We start from the raw sequence: 24822 nt of genomic DNA, 5'->3' as shown, positions 1-24822 counted from the left end.
TAGGAGGGCTCTGTAAACAAAGGGAGACTCTTTTGGGCTGGATCGATCAAAAGAAATTGTCGGTTTAATACCATATTGTTCAATTATTATTTAGTTCGACCGTCCAAGTCATTCGAGCACCGAGAATGCACAGGCAGCCGCCGGAGCACTGGAACTTGCCCCGTCGAGGCAAGTTCCAGTGTTCGCTCGGCCAAAACACCAAAATAGCTACGTGGGGAAAATCCTCGAATGACGTCAAGAGGCTTTTTTGGGACGTCTATTTGGAGAAAATTGACGTCAATAGGTAAACAAAGTAAGGCAAGATCTATTTTGGGAAATTTGACGTAAGGTGCCCCCGTTATATATAAGTGTCCCCTGGCAAAATAAAAATAAATACATATTAAAGAAACGTACTTGAAGCCGCAGCGAGAACCTCTAAAAATGAGCCGGAAAGCAGCGATCTCCGATTATTTTTCATCCAAGAGTTCGAGTCAAGCAGAGGAACGAGATTCGCAGGAATTATTTCGGTAGGGGAAGCATTATTTAGTATTGTTTTCAATAGTAGAAATCGCTGTAGCATCTTGTAACACTTCCAAGAGGAATTGTTTGTTTGTTTCCACTCGGAACTCGCTGTGGCTATATACATATGCCCGGCAGCCGGGAATGGTCTTAAATAGACTAAATGCCCGGCAGTCAGAAAATCTCACCGAATTTTCACTGAAAGCTTCGATCTTTCAAGCCTCTTGAGAGTATTAAATGTTTCTTTAGCAAGGTCAAGCGACTCTAAATATTATTTTGGTTTTCTAGCTAGTTCACCATCGAAAGATGCGATCGTGGCCATACTATAAAATGGCTATCTGGTGACACACTTCGAAAAACTCGTCTCAAACCTAACAGCCAAATGAATAAAGGCCGATAGTTTCTAAAGAAAATGTTTGGGGCTGCGTCGGTGGGGGTAAGGAAATAATTTGAACATATCAACAAAGTTGAAATGGTAAATTGGCCACCGTTACGATTATAAAAGCTGACCTTTCGAGCGTTAGCCCTTCGTTCGTCGGAGCGAATCTAACAGCCAAATATTTACTTGGCGAATTCCGACTGAAAGCCTCAAGCGATCACTATAATTATTTTGCTTTTACATTGGGCGAAAAAACTGTTGGTTTTTCTTTTGTTTTGTTTCCGTTTTGTTTTGTCTTGTTTTTGTTTTATAACTATTATTATTCCGATAAAATGCTTAAAAATCGAAAAATACATTGAAATGTCTGATAAAAATTTAAGAAAAGCGAGTGCATACACACCTCGGTTCATAATAATGATAGCTATGATAATAATGCTGAACACTTCTTGGCTCAGTATTCCTGGCTTTAGCTATGATTCCCAGAAATAGCTTTCTCATTGCCTTGCTGTTATTCCTTATCATTATGCCTTACTATGATTCCTTATTATTTCCCTTACTATCATATAGCAATAGTTTCCATCAAATCTTCTGCAATACAAAATATTAACAGCGAATAAAACGATGAAAAAGAACTCACTTTCGGCTCACATCTGCACCTTTTTTTTTTTTTTTTCTTTCAAAGCGTCTGGAAAACTATAGATAACGGAGTCAAATCTGAACAGATTCAAAGTCTAATAATCTGATAAGTAAAAGCATATCTAAAACTATACAGAAAAGAGAAAGGTGAATGGCAAATCTAGAGTCCTATTATTGTTATTATTATTATTATTATTATTATTATTATTATTATTATGATTATTATTATTATGATTCTCATTATTCTCGTAGATCCTCGCAAGAGAGTGACGACGGTAGTGGCAGAGACGACAAGAGTCCACCAAGAAGGTAAATGATATCAACTAAATGATGATGACACGTGGAACCAGGGTAAAGCCGTGAAATCTGTTCTCTGTTTTCATGACAGAGTTCAGAGAGAATTCCACTATTACGCTGAAACTTTTGAGAAAGATAGCTTACTTGACTTTTGTAAGGCATTCGACGTGAACTCGGATATTCTGGTCAAACCGCCGATTATGCCTTCTTAACCTATGGTTTCACTTCTTGGGGCAGCAGGCGTAGCTAGTTCATTTCACCGTGATTTCAAATGCATTTGGAACGAGCCTAGACAACTTAACACGATCGCGTATCTTGTTCTGTGTAGGAAAAACCAGAGAAGTCGAAAAACCAGTGGCGCTGGAGCAAGGTAGGATCCTCATGTTTTCTGTTTGTTTTTAGTAACCCAGGATCTGCGATATATCTTTGGTGTACAATTTTGTCGCGCGCACTCGGTACGTTCTGGAAATGGCCACAATCTGTATCTATTCCCATTGTTACTTGTGTAAAACAAAAAACAACAAACAAAAAGTGTGTCTGTCTTGGATTTTCAGACAGTTGCTTGACACAGAGGCTGCAGCAGAAGGTGGTAGGAGGTGGGTCAAATCGCTCCTCTACTTGGCCCATTTTTTTCCCTTTTCTCTTTTGGTAGCCGTAGGGTAATGGTCTAATAGGAGGTTTTTGCGCCGACAGAGCTGACGACCACGATGATGAGGAAGACGTGCAGACGCCCGGGGACAGGACATTTTTAGTGCCAGAAGAGGAACTTGTAGAGGAGAGCAGTCAGTCCTTTTACCGAAAACAGGAGGCACTTTCCGTCCAAAGGGACGCGGAGACTGTACAGCCATACTTTCCCTTGGCATTCGCAGAATCCCCGGACAGGCCTCTAGCCTTCAACTTTGATTTGTTCTTGCTGGACAGTCTGACGCTGCCAAGACACATAGTGCCTCGCGACTCTGATGAGGAGAGGGTCTCCAACGCACTTACCTTCGAAGACGCAGCCAGCGCAATAAGTTACTGCACACGCAGCCTAGAGATTGGGTGGAAAGACACGCTTCCTTTGCCCTCTCCGTCTGATCCAACCCAGAAGTCTCCCCGTCGCAAACATCTACTCAGAGACCTGAACAAGTGGGAACTTTTCCGACGTGACGGGGCAAAGTTGACCGAAGCCCTAACTAGCAGACAAGCGCCTTTAGACAGCAATTTAAACCTGGTTCGCTTGGACAGGTAGGTCGCTGGTTTTTTTTTCATTTTCATATGATTGGATTTGATTTCCGCGTTAGGCTTAAACTCTTACCCCTTGGCTAATGGTCGGAGTATTTAGATCTCCTATTTTTTTCTCTTCTTTAAATGACTTCGTGGACAGATAGATCTAGCCCGCCGGACCTTTGGATCATTTTTTATCACCTGTTACCGGCCAGTCAGACTCGCCTAGGAAGGATGCTCAGCTTTTCCCCTGAATTAAACCAAATATGAGCAAAGCATCTACTTGCAGAGACTTTGACTCGATTAGAATGATTCCTTTTGTGGAACAATATTCCAGTTAACAACAAACATATGAAACATATTCCAGTTGATGCTAGGCAGTCAGAGCCCCTTGGCTCTTTTAGGGGCGAGCTTCAGGATTTTGACTTTAAAAGACTCTTACATGTCTTTGATGGCGAACATTATCGCACTTTTAAAATAATCTGTCCTAAATGTCGTCGGAGCTACAAACCCACTCGGTTTGTAGCTCTTAGATTCTAGTTTTTGCCTCCTTTTTGCGTGAGCGTATTAGATCTAGGGAATGGAGGGGCAATAGGATGCTTAGTTTTTTGTTTCAGTTTTTTTTTTTTTTTTTTTTTTCGGTTTCTCTTTCAGTTTTGTGTCTCTGTTTTTCGTGTACTTTGTAGAAATACTTAAGTAAATGAATCAATCCATTTCTTTCCTCAATTCTTGTTTGGTAATCCTTCGTCTCCATGTAGGTTTGGAAATATCATGGTCTGGAATGCACCTCCCTGGTCCCTGGCCAGCCCAGAATACACGCACGGCTTTCCCAGGAAGCTCGTTACGCAAGACCACGGGGGTTTTCTACCGGGCAACATAACAGTGTCGGCGAAAGCCAGTAATTTGACGTTGAGGCGACTGGCTGTGTGCGACGTGGCCTGCTTGGTAAGTCGGGCAACCACCGCGGGCTCAGGTCTCAGCAGGGCGCGACTCCTAAACCTCAGGTACGCGGCCATCAGATATCAGAGCGGAACATTCTGTCCGCAGTACCTTGCGTCCGCCATGGTGGAGTACGGCGTGAGCTTCGGCACCTTTGAAGCCCTATCGCCGGAGACCTTAGAAACGCTTCACTCCAACCTGAACCCAGCTTGGAGAGAGGGCGACGAGTCGTCAGCCGCGGAGGGATCCAGCCCTAGCAACGAGGAAGACGACGACGCCGACGAACCCCTGATAGAGTGTCCGCAAAGCGTCATGCGGGAAATCGGCAAGTCGTCCAGCGACGGCACTGCGCAACGCCAGTCCTCCCGAGAGACGGACAGACTGCTCTGCGATCTGCTCGCGCGGCTAGCTAGCCAACCTGGGCAGCAGAGTGACTCCTCGTCCGAAGGGGACGGCGGTGGGGCCGAAAGGGCAGCAGAAGCCACCACCTCCACGGCTGTCGCCGGCCTTGCCAGAAGAAAGAAGAGAAGGGCTTCCTCTGTAGGCGCTGCTAGAACCAAGGCGACGCGCACGGAAGAAAGGGCGCTGCCTGAGGGCGGACAACCAGGTAATGATAAGGCTGAAAAGCAACCGCGTTAACCAACTGCTGCCTTTTGTTTGATTGTCTGTTTTGTTCGGTTTTTTTTTGGTTTTTTTTCTGTTCACATTATTTATTTATTAATTTATTTATCTATTTATCTATTTATCTATTTATTTATTTGATTTTATTTTATTATTATTATTTATTTATTTATTTTTTTTCACTTTTTAAATGACAGCTGGAGCAGGAGCGACGACCACAGGCCAAGGCGAAGGGCAGACAGCGCAAGCAGAGGCAGAGGATCGCTGGGGCCTGAGGCACTCGTCGGTGCCGGGTCTCCGAATGGAGGATTTCCCCGACGAGGAAACGTGGCAGGCCGTGTCAAACTTCTTCAGAGACCACCAGCCACTTCGCCAAGAGGTAAACTTACATTCATGATCACCGATCAGATCATCACTGTTAAACCCTGTTGGATCATTTGTGTGGTGCCTCCTGGCGCACTGGTGATGTATATCGTCAATCTTGTTTCCCCTTCTTGTTGTCTGTCCCAACAGGAACTACAAACTGCCATGGCCAGCACAGCGGCAAATGCAGGAGGACGCGCTTGGAAAGAAGATCCGGAGGCAGTGCAAGAGGCCACCAGCCAGCGAGTCGCAGACGCGCACCGTCAAATGGTGGCCGAGAAGATGGCAAGCCTCTTTGTCATTTGCGCCGCTGCCTGTGACTGCCCAGAGGAGAGCTGTGCCCTGAAGGCCGGTCGATTTTGGCCGCAGATGGAGCCAGCAGACCCCTGTCGGCGACAACCACCATGTCCCGTCTGCAGGGTGTTTGCTCGCCACCTGGATCTCTGCCATCTCCTCGCTAGGAGCTCCACTAGCAAGGGCGCCCTCTTCAGCCGACTGCTGGCCAGTGCGGTGGCCGTCCACCAACTCTACGAGCTGGCAGTCCCCAAGTCATTGCCCCCCGGCCAGAAAACTACGAGGAAGCAGTCTGTAAAGGCCTTGCTGTGCTCCCTTTTAGAAGTGGAAAGAAATAGGTTGCAGTGCATCCGACGCATCGGGGAGCTAGCCCTGCTGGTGCCCCAGCTGCTCTGCGTTCAATTGTCCAGTGGTCGAGCGGCCTTCTGGGAACAGCTGCGGAGGGTAGCAAACACGGTCATCGCCCAACGCGGTCGACAGGCCAAACTGCTGGCTCTGGAAGCCATCCGTAAGAGGTTGCCCGACGATTCTTCCTGGAAGGACTTTCTGACCCCCTCTCTCCAAACCTGAAAAGTGTCCTATTCTAAATGGCAGTGACTGCGCCTGCGAATGACTTGGACTTTGCACGCGTTCAGATTTTTCAATTGTGTTAGGGTTAGTTTGTTTTTCTTCCTTCCTTCCTTCCTTCCTCGTTCTCGCTGTCATGTTCTGTTCGTCACTCACCGGCGCGACCGATCGCCGGTCTAGGACTCTTTAGCATATAGAGGTTCGGTACTATGTTAGCTATGTTAACCATCTTGTCAAAAATGTAGGTAGTTTCGCCCTTAAGAATCTCAGGAGAAACAATCACTTCACAAGCTTTACTTTTTACCAGTTCATCAGGTTCGACGGCTAGGAATAGATCAACTGATTACAAGTACTTTTAAGTTTGAGAGGAAATTGAATGTTTTATTGTAGTGTAGCTTCTTATTTAGTTTGAAATGTGTCTCAGTATAATCATAAGTTGGCTAGATACTATTTTGTTAAGTACACGAGCCCACAAGCTTTTTACCTTGAATTGTTATCGTGTATAAATAAAGATTCTACTACTACTACTACTAGTTTTATTTCAGGAGGACGCTTGTAAACTGAAGCCACTCCATTAAATCTTGTTTTACAACGAAAACAACCACTGTGTGTGTGTGTGTGTATCTTAAATTGTTGCTCTAAGGGTTGGGTTTTTGATATCTACAGGTGTTTTCTTCTCTTCTATTTTTTTTTTTTTTTTTTTTTTCGCAAATAGATTTGGACATATTATTTTTGGAAAATTGCAGAGCGCAATTGCATTCAAATCTATGAAAAAGAGTCGTACTGAAATCAGAAAATCCAAACTCAAACATTAAATCTAAATATCTCCTTACTCAAATGATTCCAAGTCGTATGTTATTAAATCATCCATATCAATCATCAACATTTTGTTACAGGTTTCAGTTCTTCATCAGTTTGGTTACAATAGTAACACCATTAGAATGGAGAGATCCATTTCATGTCAGAGTGGCAATACCAAAGGAAGGAAAGATGGGAAGAAATCTTGGGAACAGCTTACCGATGCCAAGTGGCCATGCCCAAAAAAAGTCAAACTGTAAAAATGCTGTGTAGTAGCACGACTCTTTACAGGAATTTCTAAATATCCTGGCTATGCTACCGTATTTAAGCGAAAGAGAATGTCAGATTGCTCGTTAGAAATTTCATGGCAATTCTAGGTTTGTCAGGGTCCACGAAAAAGTCAAGTTTGTGTGACTAAAACTAGAGAGCTCGTTTGGGAGGTTGGAATTTTTTTGCCCTATGTACTTCTATAAATATTATCCATACCTCCCCCCCACAGAAGGGACTTTTCTTAAGACCCCCTCCCAACACTCTGGAAATTGCAATGAAGGTTCATACATTTCCTTGAGGCTTTTGGCCTTTGAGATTCCCCCCATTCCCAAGAATTTTCAACCCTCTCTTTAAGCGGAGTATGGACATTTTCTGGAACTACACAATGCCAATTGGGTTGTAGCCTTGCTTCTGCAGTCCTACAACAAATGTAAGAGGACAGAAAGCATAGGAAGTGTGTTTTTTTTTTTTTTTTTTAATGTGAAATTGAGAAGAACATTGGCACGCCATCCACTTTTTCACAATCAAACAGTGATTAACACAATGGTTAACACACGCTTTTAGAATGAAATCATTCATAAGTAGTTTTCCATAATCCTCCAAATTCCATTCAAACAAGCTATGATCGTATTGACACCAAGTTCCACATTCACATGGGAAAGTTTTCATTTGGCATTGTCACATTGTTTGGAACTAAACATTAGAAACTAGCTTCTTTTAATAATGTTGTAAACAACTTTGCTATTTGTTGTTCACAAAAGTAAGTGAAATAGAAATGGAGAACTTTCACTTTGCTTCCCTTGTTCATTTCATTAGCAACTCTGACTAATTTCCTTGCAAAGACACTTCCCCTCTGTCGTGTGCTTCATTTCGATCTTGTTTTTCTCACTCACATCCTTTGGGAAGGAGAATTGTGAGCATATCCGTACACACACAAAGTAATCGTGCCATGCAATACATCCTTGATCAGTTATGATCAATCCATCACTATCACTAGTAGCTTTGAGAGTTATTGTAACAGTTTCAATTCCTAGTGAAACCACTCTTGGAGCTGGCTCTGTAATTGACCATAGCCCACCACGGTTCTATTACTTGAAATCAGATTTTGCATGCTTTGCAGATCATTTCATGTCGCTGGACCTACAACAAACAAAGAAAAATTACGATTCGTGCAACATATTGCTACAACCAGCTAAAAAATTCCATGTGAGCTGTTTCCAGCAAGTACTTCTCATATTAAACCAGACATTCAGTGTAGCTTCTACAGAAAAACCCTGATCAGTCATTGCAGCTAGGACATGTATATCTAAGTCCAATTTTTGGGGCTGTAACATTTTTAAAAGGCTGACTCGACTCAGTAACTTGCCATGCCCCGAATATATCTCCGAGCGAACGTTTTGGGTCGGTAGAAAGAAATTAGACACCTCAATTAACACAATCGCAACTTACATGCTGCTTAACTGCTGCTACAAACTGCTGATTGACTCTTTCATCGCCTTCTAAAATGTCTAAAATAACTTCCAAATCGTCTCCCCATAGCAAGCGCCATCTTGTTTTGAATGTGACTTGTACCTTCAACCTCAGAGGGCTCCCATTCTTCTTACCGTTTGAACTTCTCCGGCTTTCATAACCACTTCCCGTTCCCTCTATTAACTCTGATCAAACTTTATGATTCTCTCATAGTTAAACACCGCCTTTCACAAACTCCAGATTCTCCCAGCCGCACGCCATACATTATTCATTCTAGTCTATCGAGGGAACAGTTTTTCTAAGGCCCAGCCCTCTCGCGGCGGCCGCATCAAGCCCTCACAAATTCAACTTTTTAGCTCATCCTCAAAGTTTATCATTCTCTCATAATTAAACAGCGCATTTCACAAACACGAGAGTGTGACAGGCGCGCGCTGCACTTTCTATACTATTGAGGGAACAGTTTTTCTAAGGCCCAGCTCTCTCGCGGCGGCTGCATTAAGCTCTCAAAAATTCAACTTTTTAGCTCATCCTCAAAGTTTATCATTCTCTCATAATTAAACAGCGCATTTCACAAACACGAGAGTGTGACAGGCGCGCGCTGCACTTTCTATACTATTGAGGGAACAGTTTTTCGAAGGCCCAGCTCTCTCGCGGCGCCTGCATTAAGCTCTCAAAAATTCAACTTTTTAGCTCATCCTCAAAGTTTATCATTCTCTCATAATTAAACAGCGCATTTCACAAACACGAGAGTGTGACAGGCGCGCGCTGCACTTTCTATACTATTGAGGGAACAGTTTTTCGAAGGCCCAGCTCTCTCGCGGCGGCTGCATTAAGCTCTCAAAAATTCAACTTTTTAGCTCATCCTCAAAGTTTATCATTCTCTCATAATTAAACAGCGCATTTCACAAACACGAGAGTGTTTACTGTTTACTGGCTATGCTACCGTATTTAAGCGAAAGAGAATGTCAGATTGCTCGTTAGAAATTTCATGGCAATTCTAGGTTTGTCAGGGTCCACGAAAAAGTCAAGTTTGTGTGACTAAAACTAGAGACCTCGTTTGGGAGGTTGGAATTTTTTTGCCCTATGTACTTCTATAAATATTATCCATACCTCCCCCCCACAGAAGGGACTTTTCTTAAGACCCCCTCCCAACACTCTGGAAATTGCAATGAAGGTTCATACATTTCCTTGAGGCTTTTGGCCTTTGAGATTCCCCCCATTCCCAAGAATTTTCAACCCTCTCTTTAAGCGGAGTATGGACATTTTCTGGAACTACACAATGCCAATTAGGTTGTAGCCTTGCTTCTGCAGTCCTACAACAAATGTAAGAGGACAGAAAGCATAGGAAGTGTTTTTTGTTTTTTTTAATGTGAAATTGAGAAGAACATTTTGGCACGCCATCCACAAATGCCAGTATGAAATGACAGACCACTTTTTCACAATCAAACAGTGATTAACACAATGGTTAACACACGTTTTTAGAATGAAATCATTCATAAGTAGTTTTCCATAATCCTCCAAATTCCATTCAAACAAGCTATGATCGTATTGACACCAAGTTCCACATTCACATGGGAAAGTTTTCATTTGGCATTGTCACATTGTTTGGAACTAAACATTAGAAACTAGCTTCTTTTCATAATGTTGTAAACAACTTTGCTATTTGTTGTTCACAAAAGTAAGTGAAATATAAATGGAGAACTTTAACTTTGCTTCCCTTGTTCATTTGATTAGCAACTCTGACTAATTTCCTTGCAAAGACACTTCCCCTCTGTTGTGTGCTTCACTTCGATCTTGTTTTTCTCACTCACATCCTTTGGGAAGGAGAATTGTGAGCATATCCGTACACACACAAAGTAGTCATGCCATGCAATACATCCTTGATCAGTTATGATCAATCCATCACTATCACTAGTAGCTTTGAGAGTTATCGTAACAGTTTCGATTCCTAGTGAAACCACTCTTGGAGCTGGCTCTGTAATTGACCATAGCCCACCACGGTTCTATTACTTGAAATCAGATTTTGCATGCTTTGTTTGAATCATTGATACAGTCAAGTTTGCCAGCCTTTAGTATTGCCATAGCTTGCTGGCTCTCCACGGTACCGGTTCTTGCATATTTCTCACACACACAAATTGTGCAGCACATGACCAGCCCTTTTGCCCCTCAGATGGTACTGTACTGGTGGGATCATTGTCACCAGAGTGAGTTCTTGCTTCTCTTACAGTAGTATGCAATGAGGCAGTCGGCAACTTTAGTCCACCATCATAATGGGGCAGCATTCCTTGACAGTCCAGTGAAGAACTGCCTAGACTTCACCGGGACTGTTGCATGATATTTCTGAAAAACTTCACCAGGTCTCAATTCTTTAAAAAACCCATCATACATTGATTTGATACCAGTGAATTCCAAACCTCTTTCCTCTGGCTGTTGAAAAGAATACTTGCTTAGTTCATCCCTCAAGCTTTTTGTAACAATTCAGTTTCATTGAATTTCCTGATTGCCGAAGCCACAACTTCAGCAAGTATGCTGACGCTCAAAGGCTGAATGGATCCTTGGTGAAGACTGCTGTGTCGTTCACACAGTCTTTGCAGATCATTTCATGTTGCTGGACCTACAACCAACAAAGAAAAATTACGATTCGTGCAACATATTGCTATAGTGAACGTTTGAAGTATCTTGGCTGGCCAACACTCGACTCGCGTCGTGAATTTCTTAGTTTAGTGCAATTATTCAAATTCATTAATGGTTTTTCAAGAGTAGACTTATATGTAATTACTTAACTTTCTCCAATAGTCGGACGAGATCTACCAACAATGTCAAAATCTGGACGCCTTATGCTCGAACAAATATCCTCAAGAACTCTTTTTGGTATAAATATATAAAAATCTGGAATGACTTGCCAAGTGACATAGTAGTTAGCTCTAGCTCTGCTAGTAAGTTTAAAAAAAAAACTGAAAGAACACATTTTTAAATAATATCAATAATATTGCACCAATATCCATTTATCAATTAACTTGTTTTTTCAATAATTTTTACCTTTACATTTTAGTTTTATTTTTATTGCATATTGCTTTTATTCTGGGGGCTGCCGTCAATGAGAATTGAGTTCCTCTCTGGCTTGACCCTTTTTGCCTTTTTGCATCTCGATGTTATTTCTATTGTTATCTGTCTGTATTATTATTATTATTATTATTATTATTATCTTATTATTTAGGCAAATGAAGTTATTATAAATAAATAAATAAATAAATAAATAAATAAAATTCCATGTGAGCTGTTTCCAGCAAGTACTTCTCATATGAAACCAGACATTCAGTGTAGCTTCTACAGAAAAACCCTGATCAGTCATTGCAGCTAGGACATGTATATCTAAGTCCAATTTTTGGGGCTGTAACATTTTTAAAAGGCTGACTCGACTCAGTAACTTGCCATGCCCCGAATATACCACCGAGCGAACGTTTTGGGTCGGTAGAAAGAAATTACACACCTAAATTAGCACAATCGCAACTTACATGCTGCTTAACTGCTGCTACAAACTGCTGATTGACTCTTTCATCACCTTCTAAAATGTCTAAAATAACTTCCAAATCGTCTCCCCATAGCAAGCGCCATCTTGTTTTGAATGTGACTTCTACCTTCAACCTCAGAGGGCTCCCATTGTTCTTATCCTTTGAACTTCTCCGGCTTTCATAACCACTTCCCGTTCCCTCTATTAATTCTGATCAAACTTTATGATTCTCTCATAACTAAACACCGCCTTTCACAAACTCCAGATTCTCCCAGCCGCACGCCATACATTATTCATTCTAGTCTATCGAGGGAAGTTTTTCTAAGCCCCAGCCCTCTCGCGGCGGCCGCATCAAGGCCTCAAAAATTCAACTTTTTAGCTCATCCTCAAAGTTTATCATTCTCTCATAATTAAACAGCGCATTTCACAAACACGAGAGTGTGACAGGCGCGCGCTACACTTTCTATACTATTGAGGGAACAGTTTTTCGAAGCCTCAGCTCTCTCGCGGCGCCTGCATTAAGCTCTCAAAAATTCAACTTTTTAGCTCATCCTCAAAGTTTATCATTCTCTCATAATTAAACAGCGCATTTCACAAACACGAGAGTGTGACAGGCGCGCGCTGCACTTTCTATACTATTGAGGGAACAGTTTTTCGAAGCCTCAGCTCTCTCGCGGCGCCTGCATTAAGCTCTCAAAAATTCAACTTTTTAGCTCATCCTCAAAGTTTATCATTCTCTCATAATTAAACAGCGCATTTCACAAACACGAGAGTGTGACAGGCGCGCGCTGCACTTTCTATACTATTGAGGGAACAGTTTTTCGAAGCCTCAGCTCTCTCGCGGCGCCTGCATTAAGCTCTCAAAAATTCAACTTTTTAGCTCATCCTCAAAGTTTATCATTCTCTCATAATTAAACAGCGCATTTCACAAACACGAGACTGTGACAGGCGCGCGCTGCACTGTCTATACTATTGAGGGAACAGTTTTTGGAAGCCCCAGCTCTCTCGCGGCGCCTGCATTAAGCTCTCAAAAATTCAACTTTTTGTCCAATCGTCAAACCCCAGGGGACGACACAGCCCCACTTTAAAAAGTCCATGATCTCACCTAATCGGCCTCTATTCCTTCCAAACGCTGCCGACTGAACACCGCAAAAGACAACTCAAGGGTTAAAACAATCTCTTCTCCCATCCTAAGAGAGAAAAACCAGCGGGAAAAAAAGATGGCCTCTCTCGTAGACCTGTGCTATGCTTCCGACGACGACGAATCACAGATCCTAGACTTTCACGATCAAACCACGCAACATCCTCCGACTTCGACTTCGACTTCGAATTTATCGCCTGTAAGCCACGAGGCACAGGCAACGCAGCAAAAATCACCACAACCAGATTGCCTTGGCCAATTGGACAGCCCGCACCATTTGACTCCTACACCTACCCGGAAAAAACTCACCTACGCCCTAAGTCCGCGAGATATCCCACCCGATGTGGACGTCTTTCTGGATGCTGTTTCCAATTACTTCACTAGAGCGGTGAACCTTGAACGACAAAGTGCAGCCGTCGCGCAGTCCACTTTCCTCAAAGCGCGTGAGCGCATGATGTGTAAGTCACTACATGAACACTTATTATTCGCAGTCAATTACCTTGCTAGCTTATTCGCATTCAAATATCTCGCTCGCTCGCAAGCAAGTAAGCAACACACACGTGCGTCACACCTGACCTGATTTTCTGTTTTTCTGTTTCATCTCAAGGCTACCTTGGATTTTTGAAGAGATATCTCGGAATGGACCTAGCACCAGATGTTTTTCTCCGCCTAAGTCTCATGGAACAATATTTCAACTTTCTCAGGGTGAGTGCAGATTTGAATTTTGGCAATTGTTTCTTGTCGCCTTTAGGAAATAACTTTGCCGACAAAAACTGCAAAACTGTCTCAAGCCATCTGATAGGACGGCAACAAAGGTAAAAGAAAAGGAAAAATCAGAGATTGTGCCATATTTTCAGGCTTAAATTGTGCAGCAAGATACAACCGTTGTGCCCCATAAATCATTCGAGTTTTTCAGGCTTCATTGCTTTTGTTTGACCAGCTTTCAAAAGACGTTCTTGTCTTGCAAGTTTGCAGCTTGTTCAACGTCAGCAATATTTTTAACTCGGCCAATGCCCTACTGGTCTCCCCGCAGCCGTCACGTTTCGCGCGGCGAGGCACGTGCTTGCTTGAGACAAAAAGGACACCTTGACAAATATGACATGACGCCCTTAGACCGCTGACCATAATGCTTGTCTCTTGAATCAAAATGGCTGCCGGAACTACTTCACCGGTCAGCTCAGCTCTGCCAATTTCTCTCACTTGTTTTTTGGTTGTACGTGACCTGGATTTACTCAAATGTTGTTGCTAGGACGAGAGGCAATGCAGTTCGGCGACAATTTCAAACCACGTGAGCTCACTGCTTTATGCGGTGAAGTTTCTGCATAAGGAACACGGTCCTGGTTTCAAGGATGTACAAATGATTCGTCAGTTGAGAGCACAGGCAACGATATTTCAAAAGCAAGGCGACAGAGAACGGCCTTCGTCGCGAGAAGAGTTCGAAGCCCTAAATCGCTGGCTACCCTGGTGAGTTCTCTTTTGTTCTTTTGAGCCAGTACCTGTAAACTGGCAAATTAATAATTTTAGCAATGATACTGGTATACTGTAGGGACCAATGGATTTGTTATTGTCCATTTGAGATATGTATCAATCAACTTGAACTGAAGTAACAGGGGAATCAGGAAAATTGCCCTTCAGAAAAGCAGTTGGAGAGCAGTTCCCACATGGAATGTCTTTGTCAGTGTTTTCTAGCTACATTCCCACAGAGAAAGTATTAAAGATGTTAGCATTAGCACAGGGATTGTCAACAGTTTTACCACTTTCAAGAATACTGGGAAATGTAATCAGCTTTTACTTTACCAATGTTGATGATTGATATCTAATTCCAGACCATGTTTTTCTCATATTCATCTTATTACACAAAAAGTCATTTTTAAAATCATCGGATTTGCTAGCTATAATTTTTTTCTTTGACAACACTATTCCTGAAGTTCTTACGAAGATACATCAGATTAGGATTTGAATGTGGACACCTATGGATCTGGGAATAGAGCTTATCTCTGTATTGTATTTTGGCAAGAATGCATTTAGTGATACCGGGCTTGGTAGACGACTTGATTTTGCGTTTGGAGAGCTTTCGACACGGTGCATGATAATTTACAAGTTGAGATATCTGATCATAGCAAAATATTGAATCTAGTGTTGGCATCTATAACGATCACTTGAGATGTTATTCCAGATCTAGACGTGAAAATTAAGTCATTGATAAATTTCTCTTCACCGAGTTTGGAAAAGTCATTTTTATAATAGTTTAAAACTTTATATAGTCTACATGTGAGCAGGCTAACAATTGTGCATGACATTGCAATATTTTTTGTTAGAATTTTAGAATTACATCTTCAGAAACTATTTCCTATGATAACCAAATTATCATACACACAGGATTTGCATCATAAATTTCCTTTAGAATGATCACACCTAACTTCCAAAATTCTAGAGAATTTCCTGCTATTGCTCGATTCCTTATAAAAGAAGTACAGTTAGTTAGTTTAACTCAGTAGTTCAGAGTGTCCAGACCAGCACTTACTAGCTCAGAACCTCTTGGTCACAGAAAAAGTAACTCCAGTACATGTAACCTCAAGGTAGTGACCTATTCTACTGAGGATTTGGTATGTCACATTTGACCTATTATTGCATGTCTTACAGTTTGAGTTCAAGAATAATATGCTTCATGTGTACTTATCTCAATCCAATTGTTTAGTCTTTGCTTGAGTCCTTATATTAGTTGATTCATGTTCAAAATGTGTCAAGATTGCATTCAGCTTTCAGAACCTTGCATTTATCTGTATACTTGACTTAAAGTTCATTGGTGAAATCAGATATCTCACTACAGTCTTCATTCTTTAGTCCATCAGTAATGACAGATGTTGTCCTGTCACTGAATGAGATTCTACCAGTCTTCCTAGTTTTAAGTCCAAGGAAAATATGAAATTGTGATTGAAATAATTCAGTCTGAGATTGTGTACGATCAGGAATTGAGGAAGATGATTAGAGACTAGATTACCACTGATGGCATTCATAGCATGACTATTTGCAAATATATTATCAATGAAGGTTGCTGATCTTTAAGTAATACGTGTTGATTGTGAGATGCAAGGTACAAGAGAAAAGGAGTTTAGCATTAGCAAGAAATCATTGGACTCAGGATGACTTTCACAATTGAATAAGTTTATATGAAAATCACCCATAATGAAGAGGGACTTATTTACCCTAGTTAGCCGAGATAAAGTTGACTCGAGATGTTCTCTGAACCTTAGGGGTAGAGGAATGGTGTCTATAGGTACAAGGACGAAAAACATTTTTGACTTTTCTATCAATTATGTGGACTTTCTTTGTCGATTCTAAGTCAGCCTCGTCGTTCAATCTTTTAGGGACGAGGTTGTGGCTGCCGTCTCACTCCAACGCGAACGCTTTCAATTGAGCTGGGAGGTCAACATGAAAGCCAGGGAAAGCTGCAACTTGGTCCTTTTAAGCCTGTATGTTTTCATTCCACCATCCCGGGGTCTTGAGATGCGAACTCTTCGAATTGTCACAGAGCCAGACAGCTTGGAGGCACGACAGCGGAAGGAACAAAATCTGCTGGTGATGAGGGAAGATTCCATTGTGCTCCACTTTAATGATTACAAAACCAAAAGCTCCTGTGGACGGGATGAGCTAACTCTGCAGGTGAGATAAGGACTCAGTTTTTAAGAAAGCCCGAAACGCTCTTGTGGCGCTGATGAAAAGAACATTTGTATCAGTTGCAAAGTCTTTGCAAACAATGTGCTTTCCAAACATATAGTTTTTATGCCAGCTCAAGGGAAAAAAGAAATGGACAGCATGTGTTGTTAACATTTGCCAAGTTGCAGCCGGCAAGGGAATTGGGTAGCTAGTTATTTATTTATTTTCTTACGATTATGAAGGATCATTGTAGATTTTGCCGATTTCACATGAACAAAGACACCATACTCATTACTGTGCGAAGAATTTTCCCATCGCTTTCTAAAAAAGGGGAAGTCAACTGAAAAAGGATCTGTCCTTCTTTTTTTAGCCTGGCCACGAGCTGTACAAAGTTCTTGCAAATTACATCAAGGAGTTTCGTCCACGCCTTACAAAGGAGGAAAGTGGGAACTTTTTGCTTTTGGTAAGTAGATTCAACTTATCCCCCGAAACTGGACAATATTCATGAGAACCCTTCAACTCATCACCTTCAACTGGAAAATAGCATGCCACCCTAACCCTAACCCTCACCCTAGCCTAAAACTTGCCTATTTCTACCAAAAGTCTGCCCAGGGGATAAGTCATGACGTCCTGACAGCGTGACATTAATGACGTCACAACGACTTCAAATGTCACCCAACACGCGTCACAGACATACACGCGTATAGAGAAAAGACCAAAGAAACAAAAACAACAGAACAAAAACACAAAAAAAGCACAATAGTGACTTCCATGGCCGTATTTCCTCAAGTATGACGTCATTGACGTTACTCTGACGTCATACGTCACGAAATACGCGTGACTGCACCACACGCGTGAAAGAAAAAGATCACAATTTTGAGTGAAATGTGCGCATCTCGTCATGTATGACGTCATGCGCCTCATCATGGCATGAAGTGGATGACATCACGCCTCGCCTGGGTTGCGTAATGGCGCCACAAGTGCAATATCAATTGAGAAAACTGCTAGAGGTCTAAGTCCACCAAAGTGCTCTTTTTTTAAGTTTCTCAAGCCCCATTTTCCCAAAGCACATTAATGTAGACATGCTTAGAAAGGTCTCTGCAAGAGGAACACTTTGATATGTATAAAACTCCTTAACTCCTCAATGGGCATGCTCAGCGGAAGAGGTCGAAAACGAGGGGAGGTCCACCAAAGTGGTTTTCCTTAAGTTTGTCAAGCTTCATCTCACCAAACCACACTAAAGTAGTCATGGTTGGGAAGATCTCTGCCAGAGGAACACTTTAATATGTATAAAACTCAATAGGTTAAGAAACCCCTTAAGATACAGCAGTTAGTTAGGGTTGCAATCTAGGGCTAGGGTTAGGCTAGGGGTTAGGGTTGCAATCTAGGGCTAGGGTTGCAATCTAGGGTTAGGGTTGCAATCTAGGGCTAGGGTTGCAATCTAGGGTTAGGGTTAGGCTAGGGGTTAGGGTTAGCACCTTCACGTCTAAGGGAATCACCCTAGAATTAACTCAGTCCTGCCCAAATCTGGCATGTAGATTGTAAAGTGCATGATCTCTTATGGGGAAAAGTATCAGCTCAATCCGTCGCGAAGCATGCATTTTTGAACGAAGCAAAAAGGTCCGGTATAGGTATAACACCCACACAAGACTTGAACTTGTAACTTCACCTTGATACTAGGGCTTGATCTCAAACCTGCTAAAAGCTTTATTCCTGAGAGTTGAGCTCTGAAATTTTCACAGGATTCTTATGGCGTTCTCTCCATCTCGAGGAGCAAGTCTGATGTCAATCCGTGTCATACTTTTCATTCTAGGTGCATTTTGTCATCAGATGTCCATCCGCCACAAAGAGTTAGTGCTAGGCTTACCAGGTTTCTAAGGTCTTGCCACGCATCATTTCATCGAATCACAGCATGTGATACACTGTTAGGAAGGTCTCGTCGAGAAGAACATCTTCACGTGTTTCAATCTACTGAGCCTAATAATGCGCATGCGTTGGAGAAGGTAAAAAGTCGAAAAAAAGGGGCATTTTGACAGTTCCGTTTGAAAGGCTACGAAAACCATGAAAACCTCCCGAAACTGACAGAAGAGGACATTGAAATGATTGTTCATTCTATTGACAGTCGTGTGGTTTAATGGGTGTAGAAAATGATCCATTGGAGAATTTTCTACGAATTTTCTTGTTTGACGGGGTGAAATAAGTACGCTTTGCAGACCTATCTTTCTTAGCTTTCAAAATTCGTAGAAAAATCAATTTTCATCCGTTTCTCGTTAAACTTACATCGATGCAATTAGCTTTGAAAGTACTTTCCACTAGAATTATAAAAAGAGATGAAAGTTGGCGTGTCCACACTCTGTCAAAGTTGAAACTTTTTCTCACTTTTACCCCGACCTATTAAAAATGGAAAAATTGCTCTACTCACAGTATTTTCAACGTCAGTGGTCATTAAACAGCAGGAAAAAGAGAAAAAGGAGGAAAAAGGAAGAGAAGAAAAGAAAAAAGAAACAGACAAAAAAGGGCAACTCCGGTATCGAACCCCGGACCGTCAGATTCTCGGTAATCTGCCCGCGGCGGTCATGGAGGGTCAAGAGTTCAATACCGGCCGGTGCGCGACTAAACTCTTTTTTGCTTTTTTTGCTTTTTTCCTCCTTTTTCTTCTTTTACCCCTCCTATTTTCATGCACTTTAGCTGCCGAGCATGGTTTTTCTCTTTTTTTTGGAAAATAACCATCTTACCGATTTTCACTTGTACATGTACAAGTAAACAAACAAAATGGCGGACTGCACAATGCGATCGTAGTTTTGCTTTTATCGCCTAAGCCAAGGCCTAAGCCAGCCCACGGACACCCGAAATCAGCTTGCCTCTCCACGCTCTATGTATTGGCCCAGTTTTTTTGCAAAGAAAACGCTTCCTTTGCCAAACAAACGCAAAACCCAACCGGACCACGTGGTGGCAGCCATTCGCAAGTTGCCATCCTAGTTTTCTGCTTTTAGGCCTGAGCAGAAGCCCAAGGCAGCCCACGGACACCCGAAGTCAGCTTAAGAGTCCATTCTGTACCTAGCGGCCCATTCTATTTGCACTTTCAAGCCGTTCCTTTGGCCAACAGACGCACAACATGCTGCCAGCTCATTTGCATAATGCCAAAATCATTTGGCGAGGAGAGGTAGCCCTTCTTGCAAGCTATAACAACTACTAAGTCCCCGAAGCAACTCGCAAATCCCAAGCCCAGCTACACGCCCGACTCGCATTCCACCCACAAAGCCCAAATCTCAACGCATTTTATTTTTTATTACATTTCAACATCACATCACATCACATCACATAACAGCAGAGTTGCTTCAAGAGTCTTAGCGGCTGTTCGCTCGGGTTCTAATCCACTAGACTGAAACTTGGCCCCTGGCCGAGATACCCCTTCCATTCTTTGAAGAGCTCCTAAGGGCTTTACGGAACCTAGAGGCTTCATGATGCCTCCTCGGTCTCACCAAGCCAACCCAGCGGGAACCCAAGCCAAGTGAACCCAGGCCTCAACCGCTCCTTACCCAGCCCAGGCCCCCCTCTTCAAAATTCTCACCAAGGCCAGCTGAAAAATGCCCACCAGGGCAAATGAACATTTCTGCCGAGGGCAACTGAACACTGCCGAGGGAAAATCAACAACACTGTTCCTTCTATCCTTTTTCCTGCTGTAAAAGACCTTTTGCTGTTGATTTTCTCTAACGCTCGCCTCCGTTCATTAGTTATGACTTCATTCCTATGGAGACTTTGCACCTTGACAGCTTTGCAAGGCCTACACTACTTGCATGGTAGGCTATTGCCTTTTATTTCAATTAACCCTTACCTGACGCTTAAGACTGCTCTTAAAGCAAGATATAGAGTTAGGGTTAGTTAGAAAAACAGCTAGGGTAACCTAAAACCGATAAGACCCGCTTAAATCTTTTAAATTGCTCACTCTTCAGACAGGGATTCTAAGGGTGAATCTTTCAAATTGCTAACCCCTCAAAGGGTGATTTTTCCAAATCTCTCACCCTTCTAAGGGTGAATCTCTCAAATTGCTAACCCTTCAAAGGGTGAATTTTTCAAATCTCTCACCCTTCTAAGGGTGAATCTCCCTAACCCTTTACCCTTCTAATGGTGAATCTCTGAAAAACCCTAACCCTAACACCTAGCTAGCCCTCACCCCTAACATAAACCCTAACCCTAACCCTAACCCCTCACCCTTCTAAGGGTGAATCTTTCAAATGTCTTACCCTTTCAAAGGGTGAATCTCTCAAATGTCTTACCCTTGAAACCTAACCCTAAACCCTAGCACTACATTTTCTTGACTCACCTGCAGAGACCTAGGTTAGCACCCTCATAGGGGTCCATGGGATTTCTTAACCACCCTCATAGGGGTCCATGGGATTTCTTAAGCACCCTCGTAGGGGTCCTTGGGATTTCTTAACCACCCTCATAGGGGTGCCTGGGATTGGAAATTAATTCTACTCAGTGTGTCAACCTGATGGTGGTATGGACAGCATGAGGGGGTCTCAGAAAAGCAAAAGCTTGACCACTACATACAGTACTGTTTTTTTTTTTTTTTTTTTTACAAGTTCAATGTCATTTTCAGTCTTGAGGAAAAGATCGAGTGATTTGCCCACTGGGGAGGTGTGGTTTGAAAATTGCAAACGTTTGTCTTAAAAAATGGTAGAACTGGTTATTATTATTATTGTTGTTATTATTATTATTATTATTATTACTATTACTATAATTATTATTGTGAATTAAAACTGGTTATAGTTCATTTCTGTTCATTGTCCATTCATGAATGTTTTCTTTTTACTTGCACCTTGTAGAACAGGAAGGGTGAAAGCTTTTCAGGACCCGCATTCTCTGCGCACATGAAAAGTTTGTTTCGCAGCCTCACTGGAAAATCGGTGACAATCAACATGCTTCGATCTGCATTCATTACCTGGTCATATGGTAGAGAGTAAGTGGCCATTTTTTTTTTTTTACTACTATACAATTCAGCAAATAAGTCATGCCTTTATTTAATGATCGCAACAGCAGATAGCCTCAACTTTTGGCCCTCAGAACATAAACATACAATTTCATTTAACAATTCTTTAAGAACTCATTATTTATTATCTAGAGGGCCGCAAGTTTATTAGCCTCGGCTATTTCGTGTTAACCCTCGTTAGATAAAGTCTTGACCTTACCTTACCTAAGAAAGAATTAAAATTTCAGTCAAAGCCATGGATAACCCAAGGATTTCAAAATATCCATTCCAGTAAAAAAAGTCAATTTTATAAAAGATATTTCAAGACCAAATCTTGTTCAATACCTCCTTTGAGACCGGTTGTAATGCCGGCCAATTTAAAATTAGCAAATGTGATTCCAGTCTATAAAAAGGGATCCCACACTTGTCTATCCAATTATCAACCAATCTGCTTGATGTCTGTTTTTAATAAATTCCTTGAAAAACTTGCATGCAATAGATTCGTTGATTTCCTTGAAAAGGAAAAAAGCGTTCTTTGAAAATGAACTTGGTTTTAGGGCTTAGCAGTCCACTCATCACACTACACTTGGTGTTGTTGATAGATTTCAAAGGGCAATTGACAGGCATTTTTCTTGCGGTATATTCTTAGATGTCAGTAAGGCGTTTGATACCATCAGTCATGAGATATTGTTAAGAAAATTGGAGTTTTTATCTCGATGGCTTCTTTAATTCAGTACTTAGTATCCACAACTACAATACACGAAGTGCAGCAAATCAATCTTATTACCTGCCTCGAGCTAGCACAAACTATGGTATTTTCCATATTCGCTTTAAAGGACCAAAGGTCTGGAACTCTCTTGGCCAAGATATAAAGTCAACCCCTTTCAGTAAATTTAAAAAAAAAAAGAAATTAAAAATGAATTACTGTGCCAATATTAATGTCACCCTGGTCTTCTGCTTTGACCAGAGTAATCAGTTTCTTCATAGCTATTACTGTGATTTATTTGTTGCTCTAGGCTCTTTTATAATTTATACATATATATATATATATGTATTTAGTGTGACTTGATTTTCGTAGAACAGTGCTCAATACATAGAAGTAGAGCGAAGTATATATTGTGGGAGGCCCTCAATATATATATATATATATATATATATGTATTTAGTGTGACTTGATTTTCGTAGAACACTGCTCAATACATAGAAGTAGAGCGAAGTATATATTGTGGGAGGCCCTCAATATATATATATATATATATATATATATATATATATATTTGTTTATTTATTTATTTTTTATTTATTTATTTATTTTTTTTTCATGACTTGCAAATTTCCTTTAGTCTTAATTGTTTCTAGTTTAACTCTGTGCGTGTCCCGACCTTAATATTGTAATTTAATTTATAATTTTCTCTTGTACTAAGGCCATTCATTCCACAGGCAACCAAAACAAAACAAACACTTAAGATGAAAACTCAACTTAAACATGCAACTTACACTTGGACCAGTACCCACTAAATTCAGTGTTGTCAATGTAGCCATCTCTAAAACCAGATTTCCATTTCACAGGGACTGCACAGATGCCCTGAAGGCGTCATTGGCGGCCGCGCTCAGACATTCACGGCAACAGGCTCAGCGGACATACGACCGCCGCACCGCCAATGACCGAAAGAGGCTTGCTGTCGACCTGGCCAGAGACTACGCCGAGGACCGTCTGGACGAGGGATCCGACGGTGGCCAAGCACAACCGCAGAGTTCCGATGACTGCCCTTTCAAACCCGGTGACTTTGTGGCAGTGGTGGAAGAGGATAGCCGGCTTAACTGCCCAAAGGTTTTGATAGGACAGATCCATTCCCTTGGTCAAGAAGGTGAGGTTTCTCTTCTCTGGTACAAGAATGTTTCAAAGAACTTTTACAGACTGCAACACGGCAGTGGACAGTGGAGGGAGAGTGTTGACAGCCTAGTGCCTGTTACTGTGAAAGCGCCAAAGAATCGACCGGGGTTGTATCAACTGTGCACTTCCCCCCGTCAAATACACAAGGTCGTCTTTGCAGATTAGGATATCTTCAGTCCACTGAAGAACTACAACTCTTTTTCGTGTCATTGCTACAAACATTGATTTTGTTACTTGATCATCCATCTCATGCCATTTTAAAGTGTTGCCGTTTTGTTGACGTGATGGTTATGATGTGTGTTATGGGTCACAATTTGAATTTTTTTCAAGTTGGGTTGATTCTCGATTTTCCTCTCGAATAATTAGGGCTAGGAGACAAATGAAATTGAGAATCAACCCAGGTCTGGACAAAAAAAAAAAAATTCACTCCGATGCGATGTTGACCTGCAACATGCACGCTGTTCTCACAGGCCATTTGATTGGATTTTAAGAAGGGCATTTTGTATCGCCAAAAAATATCTTTGGAAGTTGAAAAAAAAAAGAAGAAAAAAAATTGAGTCTGAATTGAAAATTGAATTTTGACCTGCAACATACACACGTGTATGCAATTTGAATTGAGTGGGACCCCAGTATTTCATACTTGGCTCCAAGGCTGCAGAGACATTTATTCAGTCTTGTGCTTGTCTCGTAGACGGTTCACTTTTAAAAATCGCTTTCTATGAACAGTTTCCCTTGGAAAAACCAAAGTGGTGGCGTCGGCAGCGTTTGCGAAGGAATATAGCATTTGTCACGTGTGAGTTGTTGAAGTGATTGTGTTGTGTCTTGTGAGGAAATAAATCGATGTGTTTACATATTCTCAGCTGGTATTGGTTTGCTTGATTTTAAAGAAATGCCAAAATGCTGACAGCTTTCAAAACAATAGCTTCTTTGTCCCATGTGAGGGGGTCTGAGAAGTGCTGGATTTATCAAGTCCCACTGAGAAAGATCTTGGATTCCCTTACATGGAGCACTATAGCTATTTGACTGGAGGTGCAGGGGACCGATGGTCACTGTGAAGTTGGCTGGTCTATCCATATATGATTGTGATAGGGAGAGGGGGATAGGTATTCTTTTGCTTGCTTTCGTGCTCTTCTGTTTCGGGGTTTCTTCAACCCTTTCGAGTCACAAAAGTGATCAATAATCCCTACATGAGATGCAAAAAGTTATGAGATTTCATGAAATGATCACCTCAGGAAAAGCGCAGGACCTGCATATTCCAAATTACATGTGCATATGCTCGAATGCACATTACAGGCTAGCTAACCCTCCA

General features: G+C 41.8%; 2 protein-coding genes and 1 long non-coding RNA gene across 3 annotated transcripts; 2 read left to right on the top strand and 1 right to left on the bottom strand.

The window, feature by feature from the left end:
• The first annotated feature begins 1877 nt into the window (after positions 1-1877).
• LOC148715976 (uncharacterized) lies at positions 1878-6517 on the top strand. The gene is made up of 5 exons (XM_088746199.1): positions 1878-2406; positions 2504-3037; positions 3775-4562; positions 4774-4955; positions 5090-6517. Exons 1-5 carry the CDS (start codon positions 2279-2281, stop codon positions 5801-5803), a joined length of 2346 nt encoding a protein of 781 aa, XP_088602325.1. The 5' UTR covers positions 1878-2278; the 3' UTR covers positions 5804-6517.
• Positions 6518-9754: 3237 nt separating this feature from the next.
• On the bottom strand, positions 9755-12220 carry LOC148715975 (uncharacterized). The gene is made up of 2 exons (XR_015995732.1): positions 11854-12220; positions 9755-10952 (listed from the first exon to the last, which is right to left on the bottom strand). It is a non-coding gene; the product is annotated as an uncharacterized LOC148715975 (long non-coding RNA).
• Positions 12221-13584: 1364 nt separating this feature from the next.
• Positions 13585-24372, top strand: LOC148715974 (uncharacterized). Its single transcript, XM_088746203.1, has 6 exons — positions 13585-13695; positions 14240-14454; positions 16359-16653; positions 17018-17110; positions 21477-21610; positions 23189-24372. The coding sequence occupies exons 1-6, from the start codon at positions 13630-13632 to the stop codon at positions 23676-23678; spliced, it is 1293 nt and encodes a 430-aa protein (XP_088602329.1). The 5' UTR covers positions 13585-13629; the 3' UTR covers positions 23679-24372.
• Positions 24373-24822: the final 450 nt, after the last annotated feature.

Source organism: Stylophora pistillata, unplaced genomic scaffold (genome assembly GCF_964205215.1).
Source record: "Stylophora pistillata unplaced genomic scaffold, jaStyPist1.2 SCAFFOLD_1179, whole genome shotgun sequence".
Taxonomy (NCBI): domain Eukaryota; kingdom Metazoa; phylum Cnidaria; class Anthozoa; order Scleractinia; family Pocilloporidae; genus Stylophora; species Stylophora pistillata.
This window is presented reverse-complemented; position numbering and strand designations above follow the sequence as displayed.

Excerpts from the sequence above, each read along its gene's own strand:
- LOC148715976 (XM_088746199.1), top strand. The coding sequence starts at position 2,279 with ATGGCCACAATCTGTATCTATTCCCATTGTTACTTGTGTAAAACAAAA. Across the intron at positions 3,038-3,774 it reads AACCTGGTTCGCTTGGACAG|GTTTGGAAATATCATGGTCT; the intron begins GTAGGTCGCTGG and ends GTCTCCATGTAG. Across the intron at positions 4,563-4,773 it reads GCCTGAGGGCGGACAACCAG|CTGGAGCAGGAGCGACGACC; the intron begins GTAATGATAAGG and ends TTTAAATGACAG.
- LOC148715974 (XM_088746203.1), top strand. The coding sequence starts at position 13,630 with ATGGACCTAGCACCAGATGTTTTTCTCCGCCTAAGTCTCATGGAACAA. Across the intron at positions 13,696-14,239 it reads AATATTTCAACTTTCTCAGG|GACGAGAGGCAATGCAGTTC; the intron begins GTGAGTGCAGAT and ends TGTTGTTGCTAG. Across the intron at positions 21,611-23,188 it reads ACCTGGTCATATGGTAGAGA|GGACTGCACAGATGCCCTGA; the intron begins GTAAGTGGCCAT and ends TCCATTTCACAG.